At 37.3% G+C, this 20730-nt stretch overlaps 1 protein-coding gene across 1 annotated transcript in view; it reads left to right on the top strand.

Annotated features, from left to right (window-relative positions):
* Positions 1–1211: 1211 nt before the first annotated feature.
* LOC308265154 (complement factor H-like) overlaps positions 1212–20730 on the top strand; it is a gene marked incomplete at both ends in the record, with an annotated part of 81645 nt that continues 62126 nt past the window's right edge. Inside the window, one exon of the mRNA XM_080698747.1 lies at positions 1212–1269. Coding sequence (XP_080554873.1) covers positions 1212–1269 — 58 coding nt within the window. The remainder of the gene's footprint in view (positions 1270–20730) is intronic.

Genomic DNA, 20730 nt, shown 5'->3' with positions numbered 1-20730 from the left:
CACTTCAATACAAAATGCCAAAAAAAAAACAGTATTGCAAATGTCTTTATTTTTGAATGATTAAACTCATAATGTCAGAATGAGTCAAAAGTCCTTCACAGACTGCTTTCAGTGGGACACGGTGGTGCACACCTGCAATCCCAGGAAGTGGGAGACTGAGAAAAGAGAATTGCAAGTTCAAGACCAGCCTCAGCAACTAGGTGAGAACCTGTCTCAAAATAAAAAATAAAATGGTGCTGGGGTATAACTCGGAGGTAGAATGCCCCTAGGCTCAATTCCCAGTACCAACAATTTAATTAATTAATTAATTAAAATACGGCTGGGGAGGCAGTATAGCTTGGATACCTCTGAGTCCAATGTTCAGAAGGAAAGAAAGGAAAAAATGAAAAAAGGGAAGGGAAGGGAGAAAATTACTGACTTCATGACTTGCTGGGAAAACAAGCACCCAAATTTGACAAAGAAAGAAAGAAAGAGAGAAAGAGAGGAGGAGGAGGAGGAGGAGGAGGAAAGAGAGGGGAAGGGAGGGGAGGGGAGAGGAGAGGAGAGGAGAGGAGAGGAGAGGAGAGGAGAGGAGAGGAGAGGAGAGGAGAGGAGAGGAGAGGAGAGAGGAGAGGAGAGACAAGGAAGAAAACCACTGACTTCATGACTTGCTGGGAGGCAAGCACCCAAACCGGACAGGACTAACGTCTTGGCTGACTTTGCTTCAGTTGCTTAGGTGTCTATTGAGGAAACACTGCCTCCCACTGGAGCTCTCTAAATGACTTTTAAGAGACTTTCCACTATTTCTTTCCTCTTCTGTAGTTTACATTCAACAGAGCAGAGTTTGAAGCAGTGGAGTTTATGAAATGCACGGCTGCTTCATGCTTTCCAAGAGACTTGCCCTCATCCCGAGGAGGGCCTGCCAGGTTTACCGGAACAAATCTAAGGGCCGGTGTCAGCATTTGTATTCCGCCGGAGTGCCAAAAACCAAAAATCTGCGGATCAGAGTTCGGTGCCTCCCCGGGGGCCTGCGGTTGATTATGGTTTCCCTTTACTTTGCTTTGCGAAAGTTTCTGATGGGCGGAGCATTTAGTAATCCCCTATTTCTCAAACTGTGTTTCAACTTCCTTCTGAAGCCAGGACTTTCCTGCACTGCCCAGGATTGTTCACGGGGGACAACTGGCTGTGTGAGCACCCGCAGCTAGTGAAGGCGCCCCTGAGAGCCCCACAGCATGAGGCTGCCAGCGAAAATTATTTGCTTTATATTGTGGACTGTTTGTACAGCCGAAGGTAAGATTAAAACAGGGGGGGGGGGGAAACTCCGTGTAACTCTTTTAGAAAATATTTGCTGATGTTTTCACAGTGAGAATAAATATTTGGTCTAGAAAATGTGATTTAATTAACTGTTTATAATTTAGTATTTGAGTGGCTTTTGACACTTTTCAGTTTAAAGCATGTAGTTATTTGGATATAATTATTTCCTTTACTATATGATTATTCATATTTTATTTAATGTAAAATTTAAGAAAATGTTTTAATAGATGTTTCTAAAAACAATAATTCAATGTGATCATTTCCCATGTAGTTATTATAAAATAGCGTCTCTTTTTTGGCTTAGGAGTTTCATCAAAATGCTGGATGTGAAGGTATTAAGTAGGTGAATATAGAGAGCAAGAAACTTCAAATCATATAATAATTGGATTTATTTCCAATAGAAATTTTAAGTTCTTCTAGAAAAATAGTCATTTTTATTTACAACTGATATTGTTACGGTCTTAAAAGTTTTGAAGACAACCATTAGTTATGTTAATAGAATGAGATTATATAAATTTGAAGCTCAATTGACATATAATACATGCAACCTTTATCTTTTTCTCTTTTCCTGTGGTTCTATGTAAGGTATATACTCTAAGATCAGAGACATTGTTGTGTTTGACATTTTTCCTTATATTAGTAAAACAAGTTCTGAATTTGTAATTAAGTTTAATTCTATCAATTTTCTCAATAGATTGAAATTTTTTTCCTCAGAGAAAGTTTGCTTTCCTATTTCAGCTAACCGTGTGATAGATATTTTACCAACATTTTTATAGCAAATGAATAATATATCATTCATAATTTCCCCAAACTTTTCACCTAGCCAATAAATTTAGATTGAGTGCCTCTAGGCCCTGAAGAATACTTTGCAATAGCACAAAATCTCTGTCTTTGAGCGCCTCCCTACCTAGGAAATAAAGGCATATATGTTTTTTGGTTCTATCATTTGATAATATTTTAAAATATTTAAGTGTGTCTAATACTTTTTGAAAGATCAAGCCTCTTTTAAGTTTTATTTTTATTCTTTTTTTGTGTGTGTGGTACTGGGAATGGAACCCAGGGGCCTTTTACGTCCATGCTACACCTTCAGACTTATTTTATATTTTTATTTGGAAACAGGGTCTCACTATGTTACTGGGAGCCTCACTAAGTTGCTGAGGTTGGCTGCAAACCTGCGATACTCCTATCTCAGCCTCCTAAGTACTGGGATTACAAGCGTGTACCACCACGCCTGGGCAAAGTTTTATTTTTAAATATGTTATCACTTGACTTTTAGCTAGTCACCCTTACATCCAGTCACTTCTAAAACTAGGCAATCATTTCCTTGCACATGCAAATATTATAATTAGTATTAAATAGTATTACATTGGCAAATAATTCCAGAACAATTTCGATAGTACCAATCATAGCAAACATCTTTTTCTTTTTCCTTAAATGTTCTTGTCTTTATTTATTTTGTGGGAATGTGTTTCATGTCTTCCTATTTACATGCTATTTGCGGAGGGTTTATGTCAAGATCATTTAACACGTAAGGAAGATTTCTTTCATTTCTGGCTAATTGTTTAAAATCAATGATTAGTGCCAAGTTAATCAAAGTGTTTAAGTGATTTAAAAAGTAGAATATGAAACATTACTAAAATAGAGTGCTGCACAACATATATGGTAATTTTAATGTAATTTAAACTCCTCATTTACATAATTAATTCCAGGTTGCTTGTTTTGCTTGGATTTTATTTTTTCATCCGAGTCTGTTTAAGTGAAATTTCAGTTTCTGCTGGTGGATTGAGCACTAGCACTCTGCAAGTTGGAGTAAAAGTGAAAGTGACTGTACATCTGGCCGTTTTTCTAACAGTAAATACAACTTCATTATTAAAAATAGTGTTAGCCAGGTTTGGTGGCCCAGGCTTGCAATCCCAGGATTTGGGAGGCTGAAACGGGAGGACTGCAGTTCACAGACAGCCTCAGCTAATAATTAGTGAGACCCATTGCAACTCAGTGAGACCTTGTTTCAAAATAAAGAATAAAAAAATAGGCCTGGGGTGTAGCTTGGAAGTAGAATGCCCCTGGGTTCCATCCCAGTACCGCAAAAAATAAAATAAAATAAAATAAAATAAAATAAAATAAAATAAAATAAAATAAAATAAAATATTATTTAGGTTAGCTTCAGAATAATCATAATCACAAGCCAGTAAGAAAAATTCCATAATAGGTTGGACTCATATTATTCCACTTTTTTTCTGATGGTACTGGGGATTGAACCCAGGGGTGTTCTACCTCTGAGCTATACCCCCCACCCTATTTTATTTTTTATTTTGAAATAGAGCCTCATTGAGCTGCTGAGGCTGGTGGCGAGCCTGTGATCCACCTGTCTCAGCTTCACATGTATATGATTGCCAGTCTGAGCCACCATGCCTGGGCCTATTTTATTCCTTGCTCACCAATTAACCTCTGAAACAGAACTTGTTTAGAATGTCACCAATTCTGTCAGCCTACCATGCCTTCAAAGAGTTTTACTAAGCAGAATAGCCTTGATCACTTAAATATTCATATATACTTCAATACTTTTTCTGATTTTATTTCTCATAATGATTACTGGATGTTAAATTGAGAAATTGAGACAAACGGCTGTGAATACCATTACAATCTGCTTTACCCAATGAAACACAGAATGTAATCCTTTCATGTCTTCTGCCTGATAAAGGTATTTTTCAAAACATAATATTCATTTCAGAAGAATAATAATAGTCAAAAGAAAACATCCAGCCGGGCGTGGTGGCGCACGCTTGTAATCCCAGCATTCGGGAGGCTGAGACCAGAGGATGGCGGTTCGCGGACAGCCTCAGCTACTTAGTGAGGCCCTCACAACTTAGTGAGACCCTGTTTCAAAATAAAGAATAAAAAATAGGGCAGGGGGTGTAGCTCAGAGGTCAAATGCCCCTGGGTTTCATCCCCAAACCCGCAAAATAAATAAATAATTAACTAAAATTAAAATAAAAAAATCCATAAATCCAACTTTTTTTTTTTTTTTGCAGTACTGGGGATGGAACCCAAAGGCATTCTACCTCCAAGTCACATCTCCGTCCCTACTTTTTAATTTTTTATTTTTGAAACAGGATCTCACTGAGTTGCGAAGGGCCTCCCTAAAGTAGCTGAGGCCGTACACGAACCGCGATCCTCCTGTCTCTGCCTCCCAAGTGCAGGGATTACAAGCGTGCGCTCCCACGCCCAGATCCAACTTTCTGTTTGTTTCTCCTTTGTAATATCTTGGGACAAAGTAGTACCTTTTTATTTACTTAATTTTTATTTTTTGTGGTAGTGAGCATTCAATCCAAGAACACTTTACTCTGAGCTACACCCTTCACCCTATTATTTATACAAAATATATATATATTTTTAAATTTTGAAACAGGGTCTAAGTTGCCAGGAGCCTTGCTACACTGTCGAATCTGTCCTTGAACCTGTGATCCTCCTGTTTCTGCCTCCCAAGGACTAGGATTACAGGCATGCGCCATCACACCTGGCTTTCAAGCAGCTCCCTTTTAATTCAGTATGCGTGTGTACACATTTTTAGTTATGTAGGAACAATAGTTATTTCCTCCTTGGAAAAGGTCTTGACTTTAGGAGTCACCATAGGCCGCTAAGAATTGGGTCAGATTCACAGGATAAAGGGAAAAGTAACAGTTCCTCAATAAATCATCTAGTTTCAGCTTTTGGAAAGGTTATGTGTCTAAGCTTTTAAAGCAGATCTTTGAGATTTAGATTCTGACAATTGAATACTGTATAAAATTAGGCCACAGCCCAGAAACTACAGGATGATTAAAGTGAACCAATTAAAACCATTCTGAAATGTTTCCAAGTAAATATTTTGGGAGACAGAACATGTGTTTTCTAATACCTGAATTTAGAGGGCAAAAATGTTCTTTCAGGTCTGATTATGCTTCATGGGTCAAAGATTGAGAGATTCCATTTCACTCAGATGAAGGAGAATTCATTTGTTATATAATACATTGTTTCAAATACAAAATAGTTTAAAATGTGACTTAACCCTGATATGAAAAAATCGATGTTATATATCTTATAAAACTAATGACAAATGAATACAATTTACTCATTGAGAGATACATGTGCTAGATACCATTGCTTCATACAGAAAACATATGATACTGATTTATTAACTCAAATTCTATGCTTCAATTTCAGTATGATAAATAAAATTCCTCTGCCCTTCTCCGGAGCCCCCATATTTTCAGAGATCTTAGTGTGGGTTTTTTTTTTACCTATGTATTGGGGCATCGAGTTGCGTAATGGACCTTTGACATCAATATCTTCTTTCCTCCTAAAATACTTTGCATGTTGATAGTACTGTAAATTCCACCAGTCTCATTTACGTGGAATGACAAATAGTCTGAAAAAACACTTTAATCCAATTAAATTTAGAATTTCCCCCATGATTTGTTGTGAATTAGTATAACATCATAAATTCTCCACAATAATTTTAGTGGAGAGGGATAGAAAAGGATGATGATGAAGGAAGGAAGAATGGGACAGATGAATTTTCCAAGATGAGGTCTTCCCAGGGAGTGCAGATGTGGTGGATAAAGAACAGCCATGAGTAAAAAGGGACACAGAGCTTGCCCACCACTGGTCGAATGCAAGAGACTGAGAGTGCTCAGCAAGCCTTGCGTATTGTAGGGTTAGGTATAGTCTAGCAATGCACCTGCTGCTTTTTTCTTTTTTGCCTGCATATAGATGCAAATACATATTGGCATCTATATGCAAATATATGCATGCATTATATGCAAACATATAAAAGATTTTCATTATATGCAAAAATTATATATATATTACTGGGAAATGAACCCGGGGTCATTTTACCCTGAGTTACACACACCAGCCATATTTTACTTTTTATTTTAAAACAGGATCTCACTGAGTTGCTGAGGGCCTCCTTAAGTTGATGAGGTTGGCCTTAAACCTGTGATCCTCCTGCCAAGTCCTGGGGTCACAGGCTCTGCAGCACCACAGCCCAGCTGCCTGCATCTAATTTTAAAATAACACTGAAATACTTCTTAAGTATTGCCAACTAAAATTATTCCAAAGTCAAAGTAAGTTCTCATATGTAAATTCAAAAAGAGGTTAGGAAACAGCCTTCATCTGGGGCCTCTGGTTGCTCAGGTCTGATCCAAAGTCTAAATGGATCCGTTTTTATTTGCTCAGCCTTTGACTGTTTTTCAGTCTCTGCCAGTTTTTCCTCTTTCCAGTTATGCCTCCTCCTCCTCCCCACACACTCCGCCCCCATCTGCCCAGGCCCTGGAGCTCTGCCAACCAGTGTATCCCGGGCTCAGTTAACTCATGTGCACTTCACCCATTTCTAACTTTAATAAATTCATCTCAGAACTCAGCGCATAAAAGGGGCAGGAGGTAATTGGGAAACTTACATTTTAGCCTAAAATTGTAAGAAATCATTTTTGTAAAAAACATGACTGGGACAGAGTAGAGCAACTGTACGGAAAAAAAAAAACTGGTATGAAATAATAAAAAGAAAAGAACATAAAGATTTGACAGAGTACTTTTACTTGTTTTGACATTTCTACTGAGAAAGCCAAGTTTCTCATAAACCTTGTTAAACTGAAAATGTAATAGTTGGAAAAGTGATTATAGAATGTTCCTTCAAAAGTTCCTAAAAGTTTTTTTTAACCTAAGTTGAAGAAATTGAAAGGATTCTTGACTCCGAAAACTATAAGCAGAGCCAAGTGTGGTGGTGCGTGCCTGTAATCCCAGGACTTGGGAGGCTGAGACAGGAGGATATCAGGCTGGAGACCAGCCTCAGCAATTCAGTGAGATTCTTCAGCAACCTAGTAAGACTGTTTCAAAACAAAACAAAGCAAAACAAAATAGGGCTGGAGATATAGCTTGGAGGTAGAAGGCCCCTGGGTTCAATCCCTAGAAGAAACAACAACTGTAACAAAAATAACAGAAATTCAAACTTGGGATCCACAGAGCAGATGTACAGTGAATGAGAGGCGAGAGCACCCGGGCTGGTCAGCAGAGCCTTCACGTGCCCCAGACGGCTGCTCCTCTGCCTTCTCTGATATTTCCCATGTGCTGCTGTCTCCTCTGCGTTTCCATCTTGACCACAATCTGCAGGTGTGATGACAAGGCGCCTCAGTCCATTTTCATTCACTCATTCCCCCACTCATTCATTCACCCTTTCAGGCAGGACTTTCCGAGTGACTTCTCAGGGCCAAGCAACACAACGAGCACTTTCCCTAAGGAGGTCACTTAATGGAAAAAACAAAAGGGATGCATGTTTTATTTAGCATATTAGAATATTATTTTTCATAAATAATGGAAGAGCTATACAAAAGATACTCTAGGACCATGTTAAGTAGGGCCAGAAACTAAAACTAGGTTGAGTGGAGAAAGGAGCGAGGTTGGGAAGTTGGCCTGTAAATGCTAGAACACAGAGAAATAGGTAAAGAGTCAGGTGGCAGCTTAGATAGGTTTTGAAGGCTGAATAGGAGTTGGCAGAGGAGGAGTCAAAGAGGATGTGAAGGTGTGAAGTGTGTTCACAAAGCACCAAAAAGGGTCCTGTGACACCAGGACTCATCATCCAGCTCTGTTTCTTTTTTTATTTTTTTCCTTTTTCTTTTTTGAGGAAGAGGATTGAATTCAGGCTATTCTACCTCCTAGCTACGTCCACAGCCCTACTTTATTTTTATGTAGAAACAGGGTCGCATGACCTCATGGTGCAACAGTAGTGCTTCTAACCCCAGAAATAGGGTCTCACTCGGTTGCAGAGACTCTCACTCCTTGCTGAGGCTAACCTCGAACCTGTGATCTTCCTTTCTCAGCCTCCCAAGTATTGGGACTACAAGTGTAGTCCTGGCTTCAAGCTATGCCTGGCTTCATCTCCATATTTCTAATACCACCATTGATTTAACTTCCACAAGTACTGTGGGGAAACAGTGGTACAATATGTTTTCTTCCTTTTCTCTTTTAATATTTGTCCCCAAGATTCCACTGGCAATGGCTCAGATGCTAGGTCATTTCTGCTACAGAATTCTCAGGGTCTCATTTTAATCTCACCCTGTGCAGAATGAAAATTCATTCCCTCTATACTGGCAATATATTGTAAGAGGCTAACACTGTTAGCAGAACAATAGTTGGCCATGGGACACAGCTATTCAAACACTACACATTTCAAAAGACTTGATTTCTGTGGAATTTCAAGATGCTTCCTGAGAGTAACTTGTTTCAACCCTAATTGCAACATACCTGTTAGTCTGCTCATTTGCTTTTTCTTTTCTTATTGGTGCATTGTAATTATACACCATGACGAATTTCAGAGAGATAGAGACATGGATGCACACAGGACTCGGCCAGCCTCCCTACTCCCACCCCACTGCCTAACCCTACCGTGCACAACAGTGAGAGCCTGGCTTTGTTTTTGTTGTTTTTTAATCCTAGAATAATCTTTATATTTTTTCCACTGTTAAAATGTTTAAAAAGAAATTGTGCAACCATTTTTAAAAAAAATGTAATCTTTTTCAAAGCCATATTAAGTGAAAAATACTCTTCTATTTTTCGTTTCTTTTTTTTTTTTTCTTTTACTAGGGACTAGTACTAGGGATGGAACCCAGGGGCATTCTACCTCTGAGCTATACTCCCCAGCCCTATTTTTTATTCTTTATATTGAAACAGGGTCATACTGATTTTCAAAGGACCTCACTAATTAGCTGAGGCTGTCCGTGAACCTGCGATCCTCCTGTCTCGGTCTCTCGAATGCTGGGATTACAAGCGTAGGCCACCATGCCCGGCTTAAACATACTCTATTTTTTTAGAATTTATTTTTAAAAACTTCTTTATTATAACATATTTTCTTTACACAGTTTCTCTTTTCCAAATTACCCTTATTTTCATGTTATTTATAATCCAAATAACTTTTTAATACACCTTTATTGGTTCATTGTAATTGTACATTGTAATGAGGTTCAGAGTGATAAAAACAGCACTTGTTTTTTACCTCCACTTATTCACTTATTATTTTACTTAGTGGTACTGAAGATTGAACCCAGGAGCATTCTGTCTCTGAGCTATTTCCCCACCCCTTCATAATTTTGTTTTGAAACAGGGCCTCACTAGATTGTTGAGGGTCTTGCTAAATTTCTGAGGCTTGTCTTGAACCTGCAGTCCTCATCTCAGCCTCCCAAATACTGGGATTATAGGCATGCGCCACCATGCCCAGCTGTTTCCCTCTCTTATTTTTAAAATCTAATTGGATCACACCATATATACACATATAAATAATATTGCCATTGAATGTTTAAGTTTGATTTTGCTATTTTCATTTTGTTCATTGACTATTTTTCCCTAATCTGATTTTGTATTTTTGTAATTTTAGAAAAATTGAGTAATTGAATAAAGAGACCATCTTTAGTCTACCAAAGCAATCTGGTACAAATTTGATTAAAGCTTTCTCAAACGTGTAAACTCATCATGATTTATTTTACTTGAATAAGAACATTTCAAATAGCTGTTTAGAGACATAATGAATTGAAAATATGTAATTAGCTCTGTGTTTGTGTCAATAATACACTCTTAAATTTTGAAAGTGGAAAAAAATTGGCAAACAAGGATCATTGAAACATCAAGTACATTTGGTTTTAGCATTGACCAAAATTATATAACCATTTCCATCAAGTTAAATTTATAAAGATTCCTATTCTGGTCCAATAGTTAACCCCATCCATAGCCTATATTCCTGGGCTGAAAATAATTTTAAATTGGAAAATAAAACCAAGTGACTAAAAATTTCATTGAGATAGTGTTTTGTAAACAAAATAAATGCCAATTAAACTGCTGTAAACATGTAAGATGAAACATTTTGTTGTTTAAATCCAAGTGAATATTTGGGTATGAAAAGCTGAACTCACTTGTTAACCTGCAACTGGAAAGATAATATAGCTAGATAAAAACATAATTAAGAAATATTTTATGCTTTGGAAAATATTTTTATGCTGCCTATTTAATAAATCCCTGCTTTGTTTCCATCAAGCACTGCCAATTTAATTCAAGCAAATGGGGTTGTTGTACATGCATGTTGACAGTGCGATTATTTGAACCACAATAATATTTTATCATCTAGTTACAGACCTTCAAGACTGTGGTTTAACTAACATTTAGTTGTTTGTCAATCAGGCAAATAAACATCATATTCTAAGATATTTCTAATTATTATTGTAACTCAGTACAGTGAATCACTGCTTTAAATATTTTAGCTATGACATGAGTTGACAATACTCAGAGTGTTGGGATTAGAACAAAAATAGACAAGAAGATTTACCTGAATGGAGAAGACTTTGAATAGTAACAAAAACTAACTGGGCATAGTGGTGCACATCCGTAATCCCAGTACTTGGAAGGCTAAGACAGGAGAATCATAGCCTCAGCAACTTAGCAAGACCCTCAGCAACCTAGTGAGACCCTGTTTCAAATTAAAAAACAAAATAGGGCTAGGGGGTGTAGCTCGGAGGTAGACTGCCTCCCCCCGGGGCACAATCTGTAGTCCCGCAAATAATAAATTAAAACAAATAGAAAATACTCTGCTAACTAAACTTCACTTTGGGATAATTTATACATGGAAAAGAGAAGGATAGGCAAAATCTTAGTAAATGGAGCAATAGCTGTGAATCCTAACCAGTGCTTGAAGGAAGTAAAGGCTGAGGGAAAATAGGGAGGCGCTAGTGCAGGGAGACATTAGATGAACTAGACTTGGGCGGTAGAAAGATGTGGTTTACTTTGAGGAAATGGCATTTCCGTAGAAGCCTGAAAGATGAGACACAGGTGATCATCAGAAGTAAATATGTTTCCGCAGGAGAAAGTAATGTGAGAAAAGTTGGGCGGGAAAACAACAGCTTTGAGATGCTCCACACAATATTAACAGACCAAGTGACTGCGCAGTGAGCAAATGGGAAGCCTATCACATGAGACCCGAGAGAACAGAACGGCGGGAGCCAGGCAGTGGGTTCCTCCACCGCCAAGACAAGGGCTTCGGTCTCCTTAGTAAAAAGAGATGTCACGAGAGAATTTTGATTACCGAGTTATGTGACCAGATTTGCAAAATTCACTTGTGGTTCTGTAGAGAAGGAACTGGAAGAATAGAAGAGCTGAGGACTGCACTTTCCAGTGGTTCAGGGTGAAGGTGCGAGACAAGGATGGTCTGAACGAAGATTTCAGAGATAGTAACAGAGAGCTAGGGAAATGGAGAGGGATGACTTTTTTTTTTTTACATAATCAAGAGATGCCATGTAAAATTGATTTAAAAGCATCAACGTTGTAAGAATTATTTGGACTATAAAAAAGTGATAAGCATGGGAATTCATTTTTATTTAGTAAACACATATGCAATGAGTATAGAGTATGACGAATTCATCGAAAGAGATGTTTCCTTGTCTCCTATTGTTAAAATTAATTAGCTAAATTCTAAAACTCAAAAATTAGAGGTAAAATTGAGAGTGATAGTGCAAATCTGTAATCCTAGTACTTGGAAGACTGAGACGGAAGGATTACAGATTCAAGACCAGCCTCAGTAATTTAGCAAGGCCCTGATCAACTTAGTGAAACCACTTTTCAAATAAAAAAAAAATAATAAGCCGGGCGTGGTGGCACAGGCTTGTAATCCCAGCGCTTGGGAGGCTGAAACAGGAGGATTGCATGTTTAAAGCCAGCCTCAGCTACTTAGTGAGGCTCTCAGCAACTTAGTGAGACCTTGTTTCCAAATAAAATATAAAATAGGTCTGGAAGTATAGGCTGGAGGTAGAAATGCCCCTGGGTTCCACCCCTAGTGCCATCAAATAATAATAATAGTAGTAATAATAATAATAATGATGATGATGATGATGATGATGATGATGATGATGGCCTTGAAATGTAGGTCAGAGGTAGAATGCCCCTGGGGTTCCATCCCCATCGTGTGGGGGCGTAGGAGGAGGAGGAAAGGAAGGTAGAAAGGAAAGAAGGAAGGAAGAAAGAAAAAAGGAAAGGAGGGAGGGAAGAATGGATAAGAGGTAGAAAAAAAAAAGTTATCTGGAAATATGTTAATTAGCAGAAAAAAATAGTACTGGCCTCTGGGAAGCCAGGGAGCTGAACTCTATGTGAATCGATTACGTTACTCTTTGGGTAGAGGAATTGCTGTAAGAAAAATAATTTTAATTAAATAAATCAGTAAGAAAATTTGTATAGCACATTTGTGCCATTAGCTTAATAAAAGCAAAGGAAGGAAGTTTATCAAAATGAAGGTTGTGGAAAATAGTTCTGTATTCATAATGTTGGCATTGACATTTGAAATTTAACTAATTTATTTTTCCAGTTATCAGAACACCATAAAAAGGTTCTAAAATTTGAAAGTGAAAAACACCTATCTCAGCCTGCAATTAAAAGGAAAATTTCCATGTAAAAACATGGGCAAGAAAATTTAAAGCAGAAACAAAAACATCAGGCTTTAGGTTTTGGTGAAGGGTACAGGTTGTGGTATCTTGTGGTAGGATATTAGCACCATCTAGTGGGAAAAATTTTGTTTACTTAAAATTATAAAAATCAAATCTGTATATGTGGAATGTTACACAAGCTCACTAATACAAAAATTTGCAAAATATAAAAAATCCAGTGCCTATGACAACCCATACAAGTATTTTTTTCATAAAATATAGTTGTATATAGGCTTTTGTTTTATGAGATATGAAACATTTTCATATGCATGTATTCCATGGTGGGACTTGACTCAGTAAATTATTTTTCCCCCTTGACTTTTTTTTTAGGGGTAGTGGGTTACTGAATGTTGAACCCAGAGGCATTCTACCTTGAACCTACACCCCGACCTATTATTTATTTATTTATTTATTTATTTATTTATTTATGTATTGTATTTTGTGTGTGTGGTACTGGGGATTAAACCCAGGAGCATTCTACCTCCGAGCTACACCCCCAGCACTACTTTTTATTCTTTATTTTAAAACAGTGTCTCTCTAAGTTGCAGAGTACCTCACTAAGTAGTTGAGGCTGTCCAAGAACCTGCAATCCTCCAGTCTCAGCCTCCCAAGAACCAGGATTACAAGCGTGCGCCACTGTGCCCAGGTTATTATTTTTTTAATTTATTTTTAAACAGGGTCTCACTAAGTTGCTGAAGCAAGCCTCAGACCTCTTAGGAGGTTTGTCTCAGCCTCCCAAGTACTGAGGATTATAAGTACTGCTGTAATCATTATTATATATGAATGCTGGTGCATATATGCATGAGTTATTTTAGGATATTATTCTAGGAATATAATTGCTGAACAACACACAGTTGGTAGAAACATTATATTCCCCCCAAATTTATATGTTGAAACCTATTATCAATGGTATGGAGTTAGGAGGTAGGAACTCTGGCATGTAATTAGGTTTAGAAGTGGTCATGAGGATGGTATCTCCATGATAAGATTTAGTGTCTTCACAGTTTGTTTTCAAGTTGTGATTACTTTAAGCCAAATACAAGCTCTTAAATCGCCCTGATCATCCAACAGTTCAAAGCTGTATCCTAAATTGTATCTTGAGTAATTACTGCTAGTTCTTCATACTGAGAGTGAATCCATTCAGGGTCTCACATTTGACGTGTGTGTGTGTGTGTGTGTGTGTGTGTGTGTGTGTGTGTGTGTATGTGTGTGTGTGTGTTTCTGGGGATTGAAACAAAGGCATTCTACCTCTGATCTAGTATTTTATTTTTAATTTTTGAAACAGGGTCTCATTAAGTTTTTAGAGGACCTTGCTAAGTAGCTGAGGCAGGCTGCAAACTTGTAATCCTTCTGTCTTCATCCTCCCAAATACTAAGATTCCAGGCATGCACCACCATGCACCTAACTGTGCCAGTATTGGGAAATGGCTTCAAAATGTATTTGAAAATAGCTTTGGTAATAGAAAGTCAGAGCTTGGGTGCAGGCAGGCACTCAGACAGGAAAGGGACCCTGCAGAATTGCCAGCACCAAGGGTGATTGGCAAGAAAATAGAGGTAGCCCAGGGCCTTTGCATTTTATTTATTTATTTATTTATTATTTTTTTAACAATTTTTTTATTGAACACAAAGAGTATACATTTACACTATATTTGGTGCCCTCTCCCCCCCGCCCCCATTTTCCCTTCCCCCCTCCCACCAATGGTTGTTCAGGTTAACCATGTCTTATTCATAATTTTACACATGTTCAGGTGTAGACCCTCATTAATCAAGATCGGCCTACCTCCTCTCCTATCTTACCATCCAAACTTAGCTAGTATTTCCCCTTCAATATCTGGAGTCCCACTGGTATCCTTTGTGTTTCCTAGTTTGGGCATATTAGAGGAAACATATGTATCTTCTCCTTCTGTGCTTGGCTGATCTCACTTAACATAATGTTCTCCAGGGTTTTCCATCTTCTTGAAAATGATATAATTTTGTTCTTCTTTATGGCTGAATAGAATTCCATTGTGTGTATTTCCCACAGTTTTGCTATCCATTCATCTGTTGATGGTGATCTGGGTTGGTTCCATATTTTGGCTATTACAAATTGTGCTGCTATGAACATAGGTATGCATATGTTGCTGTAGTTCTCTGAATTCAACCCCTTTGGAAAGATACCCAGGAGTGGTATAGCTGGATCATATGGTGGATCTATTCCCACCTTTAGGAATCTCCACACAGATCTCCATAGTGGTTGAACTAGTTTGCATTCCCACCAACAGTGTAAAAGAGTTCCTCTTTCCCCACAGGGCCTTTGCATTTTAAAGACAAGTAACTTCTAGCAGACAGGCTAGGATGTGGGAGGATGCACAAGCCTTCAAGAGATCTCTGACTCCAATAATCCCTGATTATCCAAGTAACTCATTTTGGGGTCTTAAAGATTTGAGCTTACACACATAGGAAGAATTTGGTCAGACAGGATGTGAGATAGTGAATCCCCATATCAAAAGGCTTGCCTGGAGAAGCGGCAGATCTAGTCAGGTTAAGCAAAGATGCAAGATAAATTTTTTTATAAAAAAACTGTTCTATAACCAAAAACTTTAGTAACTTATTTTTATTTACTCCACTACCCCCTCCCTTTGGTTGTAGTGCTTTAATCTCATTTCTGTTTCTTCTTTCTGCCTTTGTAATAATAAAATTGCTTAAGCTTACAGAAAAAAAGAGTCTGGCTCTTCTTTTCCTAGATTGTTACACTTTGAGGGTGAGTGCTACCATTTGGGGGAAACTCTCCCCGGGGACCTTTGTTAGGCTCCCAGAAGCAATTCCCATAAAACCGCGGGTTCTTGTCCTGAGCTAAGGATAAATATACAATAGCCCGGACTCTGGCTGAAGATTTAAAGAAGTTTATTAAAAAGATAGAAATACAAAAGACAGTTACAGCCCCATGCTATAGCACGAGGGAGTGGTTTGAACGAATTCACCAAAATACAAAATTTGTAATAGCCTTTTATAGACACGACACCCTCCATCTTGCTCTCTCCTATGTAACTCTGACATAGGTAAAGTCTGTCCCCTTAATTTTTCCCACCTAACTTTGGCCTACACCCAAGTTTCTCCTTTCATGAAGATCCATCCCCCTCCTCCCATCTTCTTAACTAGATACCAATTGTTATGTAAACCTGTCTTTAGAATGAGGAAGTTCTAGCTCCCCTCCCTGTAGACTTGCTAATTACTTTTAGCTAGGTTAATTTACATTATAATAGCTATCTGACTGCTTGGCAGTAACCAAGCTCTGACTGCCTTCTGTTCTCCTTCATAGATCTGACTTCCATGAACCCATCTTTGACAAATAATAATCAAAACTCGCTTTTCAAATCTTCCTAGGCCATTTCTAATACTGGTACAAAGATAGCTAAGAACAAGAACCCATGCTGCATCTCACACTGGTACGGTTTTGCTGTACCACTGTAACACTGACAAGGCTTTCAAGTAGTGGTCATGTTAATAGCTATTCTTATGTTAATGATCTTTAACAGTTTTTCTTTAGGTAATAGTAGGGCTTTTCCTACTGCAAACAGTGCTTTTGTGTTTAAAGTCACTTTTCAAATAAGTATTCTTCAAATTTTGTATAGCTTATTTTTTCTAAATAGGAATTTTTGTTTTAGAATATTTTACTATGAATGCCATTTTGATAATATTTTTTCTGCCTATCTACAACATGGAATATCTTTCCCTCTTCTATATTTCAATTTTTTTCTTTAATGTTCCACAATTTTAATTGCAGAGGTCTTTTGCCGTTTAGGTTAGATTTATTCTTAAGTATTTTTTAGAGGTTAGTATGAATGTAATTGCTTTCTAGATTTTATTTCATGATTGATATACAGAAAACTAGTGATTTTTGAGTGTTCGTTTTGTACCTGACTACTTTGATAAATTTGTTTATCAGCTCTCAAAGTCTTCTGATTGAGGTTTTGCTTTTTTTTGTATGTTCTTTATGCAGTTTGCTTTATTCATTAAACTTTACTTTTTTGGTATTTAATCATAATGTTTAAAACACTAAAATTTACACACTGTAATTGACATTTCCATTGCCAAAGTTACTTAGCTTCAAAACACAATATAGAATGGGGAGCACAACAGCACGATCACCAATAGATTGATATGGATTTCAAACCCTCAGACACAGCTTCTGATGTCTCCACCCCTTCACGGAATACTTTTGTTCATGAGGCATGAGGGTTGATGCACAGGCAGGCCATATTCATGCAGGGCAACTACATGCTCAGGAATCCACAGCTTCAATGCCAGGGTCACCAAGACCCTGGAGGCTGGTTTGTATTGTCATCGTTATTATTGGCTGCTTTCTATTTGTTTTGAGACTTAATTTAATGGCTTTTCTTTCTGTAGTTGATTCAGTTAGAAATAAAAGAAATTTTAAATCATAAGCCAAATTATATTAAAAATAAACAATTTAGCCAGGCCGGTGGCACACACCTATGATCCCAGTACTTGGGAGGCTGAGACCAAAGGATTGTAGGTTTAAGGCCAGCGTCAGGAGTTTAGTGAGGTCCTCAGCAACACAGAAAGATGTTGTTTCATAATAAAAAAAGAAAATACGCCGGGCGTGGTGGCACACGCTTGTAATCCCCGCGCTTGGGAGGCAGAGACAGGAGGATCGCGCAGGTTCGAAGCCAGCCGCGCTGGCTTAGGAGACCCTGTTTTCAAAAATAAAATAGGTCTGGGAGTGTAGCCCGGAGATAGACGGGCTTCCAGGAACCCCAGTACCACCAAAAAAAAAAAAAGAAAGAAAGAAAATAGACTTGGGAATGTAGCTCAGCGGTAGAATGCCCCTGGGTTCAATCCTCAGTACCATTCACAAAAAAAGTTAAAAATATCTAAGTCAATTTGTATTAAAAGTCAGCAACTTCTAAGTTAAATTGTATTAAAATTTACTATCATATATTGGTGTTTTCCTATTATTTTCATCCAATCTTTGTGTTAAGTGGAGTAGTGAATACATTTACTCAGTGTAACTACTGTTATATTTAACTTTAAGTCAAACATTTATTTTTTCTCATTTCTTCTTTGTTCTTTCCTGACTTCTTTTATCTTAATCACATATTTCTTACTATTTTTATTATCTCTTTTAAATCTCCATATTATTGTTTTAGCCATTACAAGCATATTTAAATCATTAACACTACCTTAAATTGATATTTTCACTACAACCTAAACTATGTGAAAGTATCATACCAGTTTAACTTCATTTTTTTCTCCTAAGATTTTTGCTTTTTTTTTATATATGATACTTGGCTTTAGTTATAAACACTAAAAATATGGTTATTCTTTTATTTAAATAGTCAATGGTCTATTTTTGTTAAGGTAAAATATACAGAGCATAATATTCAGTATTTTTCCGTAGTTCATTTACCTACATATTTATTTTCTTTATTTCTGCTAATACCTTTTTGCATTTTATTGCTGAATAAGTTTTCTTTGGCCCAGAAAACTTACTTTAGTGTTTGTTTTAATAATGCGAGTTTGCTAATAGTGAATGGTTTCTGCTTTACTTTGAGAGTTGTTTTTATTCTCCAGCTCTAAAGTAGATTTTAACTTGATATAAAGTCCTATGTTGACACACAATTTTAAGCACTTTTGAAATGTCAGGACATTGATTTTCAACTCCAATATTTACTGTTGCAGACTTAGGTGTTACTTCCATAGTCTCTTGAAAGAATTACGGGGACTTTTTTTTTTTCTTTTCTGTCTGCTTTTAAGATTTTTTCCTTTGTTTTTAGCTTTTAGCAGAGCCTTGGTGTATGTGTTCTTTTGTAAACACACTTTGAGCATTTGTTGAGATTTTGAATTTGTGGGTTGATTTCTTTAATCAATTTTGGGAACCTTTGAGCAACTGTTTCTTCAGAAATCACTTAGATCCATTTTCTCTTTTTTCCCTTCTACATTTGGAATTACACCTAGACATATGCTGTATTTTTGGGCTCTGCAAAACATGTTTTTCTTACTCTGTTTTATGCTGTTTTGTGTTTGTTTTTATATACCTTTTTTCTTTTTGTACTTCAGTTTAGGCATTTCTACATTAAATTTCTTCAAGTTTAATAAGTCCATTTGACTCTTAAGACCATCCCATGAGACATTACTTCAGATATTTATTTTATAATTTTAAGATAATGCCTGATCTTAAGAGCTATTTGGGGCATTTTTTTCTTTTCAATAATTTTGGGTTTTTTGTTTTGTTTTGTTTTGTTTTGGGTGGTACTGGGGTTCCTGGAAGCCCTTCTACCTCCGGGCTACACTCCCAGACCTGTTTTTATACTCTTTTATTTGGAAACAGGGTCTCCTAAGCCAGCGCGCGGCTGGCTTCGAACCTGCGTGATCCTCCTGTTTCTGCCTCCCAAGCGCGGGGATTACAAGCGTGCACCACCATGCCCGGCAATAATTTTGTTTTTTATTTTCAGTTCTTTTAACATGCCTATTTTAAGATGCCTATTTTAAAAACTTGAAGCCGGGCATAGTGGTGCACACTGTAATCCCAGTACTTGGGAGGCTGAGACAGCCTCAGCTGCTTATGAAGCCCTCTGCAACTTAGTGAGACCCTGCTTCAAAATAAAGAATGAAAAATTGGTCTGGGAGTGTTGCTCAGAGGTAGAATGCCCCTGGGTTAAAAACAAACAAACAAACAAACAAACAAATAAACAAAAACTTGACAAAACAAACTTTTTTGACCACACACACACAAAAAAAAAACTTGACACTTGTACTACCATCTAGATCTGAGCATCTGCTTCTATGAGCTGTTTATTTTCTCTTCTTGTTCATATTTTTTCTCTTTTCGTGTGTGTGCATGATTTATTTTCATTTGAGGTTTTGTAAGAAATAAGTGCAATGAATAAGTATTGCTTTTTTTAATCCCACCAACAAAGTCTATACTCTCTTTTGACCCAATAAGAGTTGAATTCACTTGGCCTGGTTTACATTTTTAGTTTGAGTAAGTACATTTCTGGTTTCAAATGTTTCAAAGAGTAAGCTGAGAATAATGGTATATTTCTGTAATCCAGGTACTTGAGAGACTGAGAAAGGAGAAGAACAAATTCGAGGCCAGCCTCAGCAATTTAGTGAGACCCTATTTAAAAATTAAAAAAATTCAAAAAAAAAAAAAGGCTGGGGGTATATCTTAGAGATAAAATTCCCCTGGGTTCAATTCTCCATACCAAAAAATATTGTTTCTTCAAATAGAAGATGTGTGTGTGTGTGTGTGTGTGTGTGTGTGTGTGTGTGTGTGTGCATGTGTGTATATTGAATCAAGAAACTGATTGGACTTCTCTTCCTCCATCTCAAAAGACTATGATAAATTTATCAGTTTTTCATTTGTTTGTTTTGACTTAAACTGTTGAATCCTGCCTTGAGTAATTATCAAATCTAGCAAATGTGTTGATGTAGATATCAGTTATGTACTTGAAGCAACCTCCTTTCCCATTGGGGCTTTTTCTATGAGACTATGGGAAATTTCAACCTCCTGAAGCCCCAGAAAGGTGCTCTGATCGTGCACAAGTTTCAGAAATTTTCAAGTTAGACACAATATGCCAAGGTTTGTCTGGTCTCCCTTCCTTCACCACCATTCCTGTATCCACATGAATCCCATCATCCATCCAAATCCACTGTTGGCTGATTTTACCCCCTTTGGAAAGATGCCCAGGAGTGGTATAGCCGGATCACATGGTGGATCCATTTTCAGTTTTCTAAGGAATCTCCACACTGATCTCCATAGAGACTGAACTAGTTTGCACTCCCACCAACAGTGTAGAAGAGTTCCTCTTTCCTCACATCCTCGCCAACATTTGTTGTTATTTGACTTCTTTTTGCTTGCCACTCTGATTGGGGTTAGATGGAACCTCAGCATAATTTTTATTTGCATCTTCCTGATTGCTAATGATGTTGAATATTTTTTCATG

Source organism: Muscardinus avellanarius (assembly GCF_963383645.1).
Source record: "Muscardinus avellanarius genome assembly, chromosome: 7".
Lineage (NCBI taxonomy): Eukaryota > Metazoa > Chordata > Mammalia > Rodentia > Gliridae > Muscardinus > Muscardinus avellanarius.
Note: the sequence above shows the minus strand (reverse complement) of the source record. Positions and strands in the feature narration are given on the sequence as shown.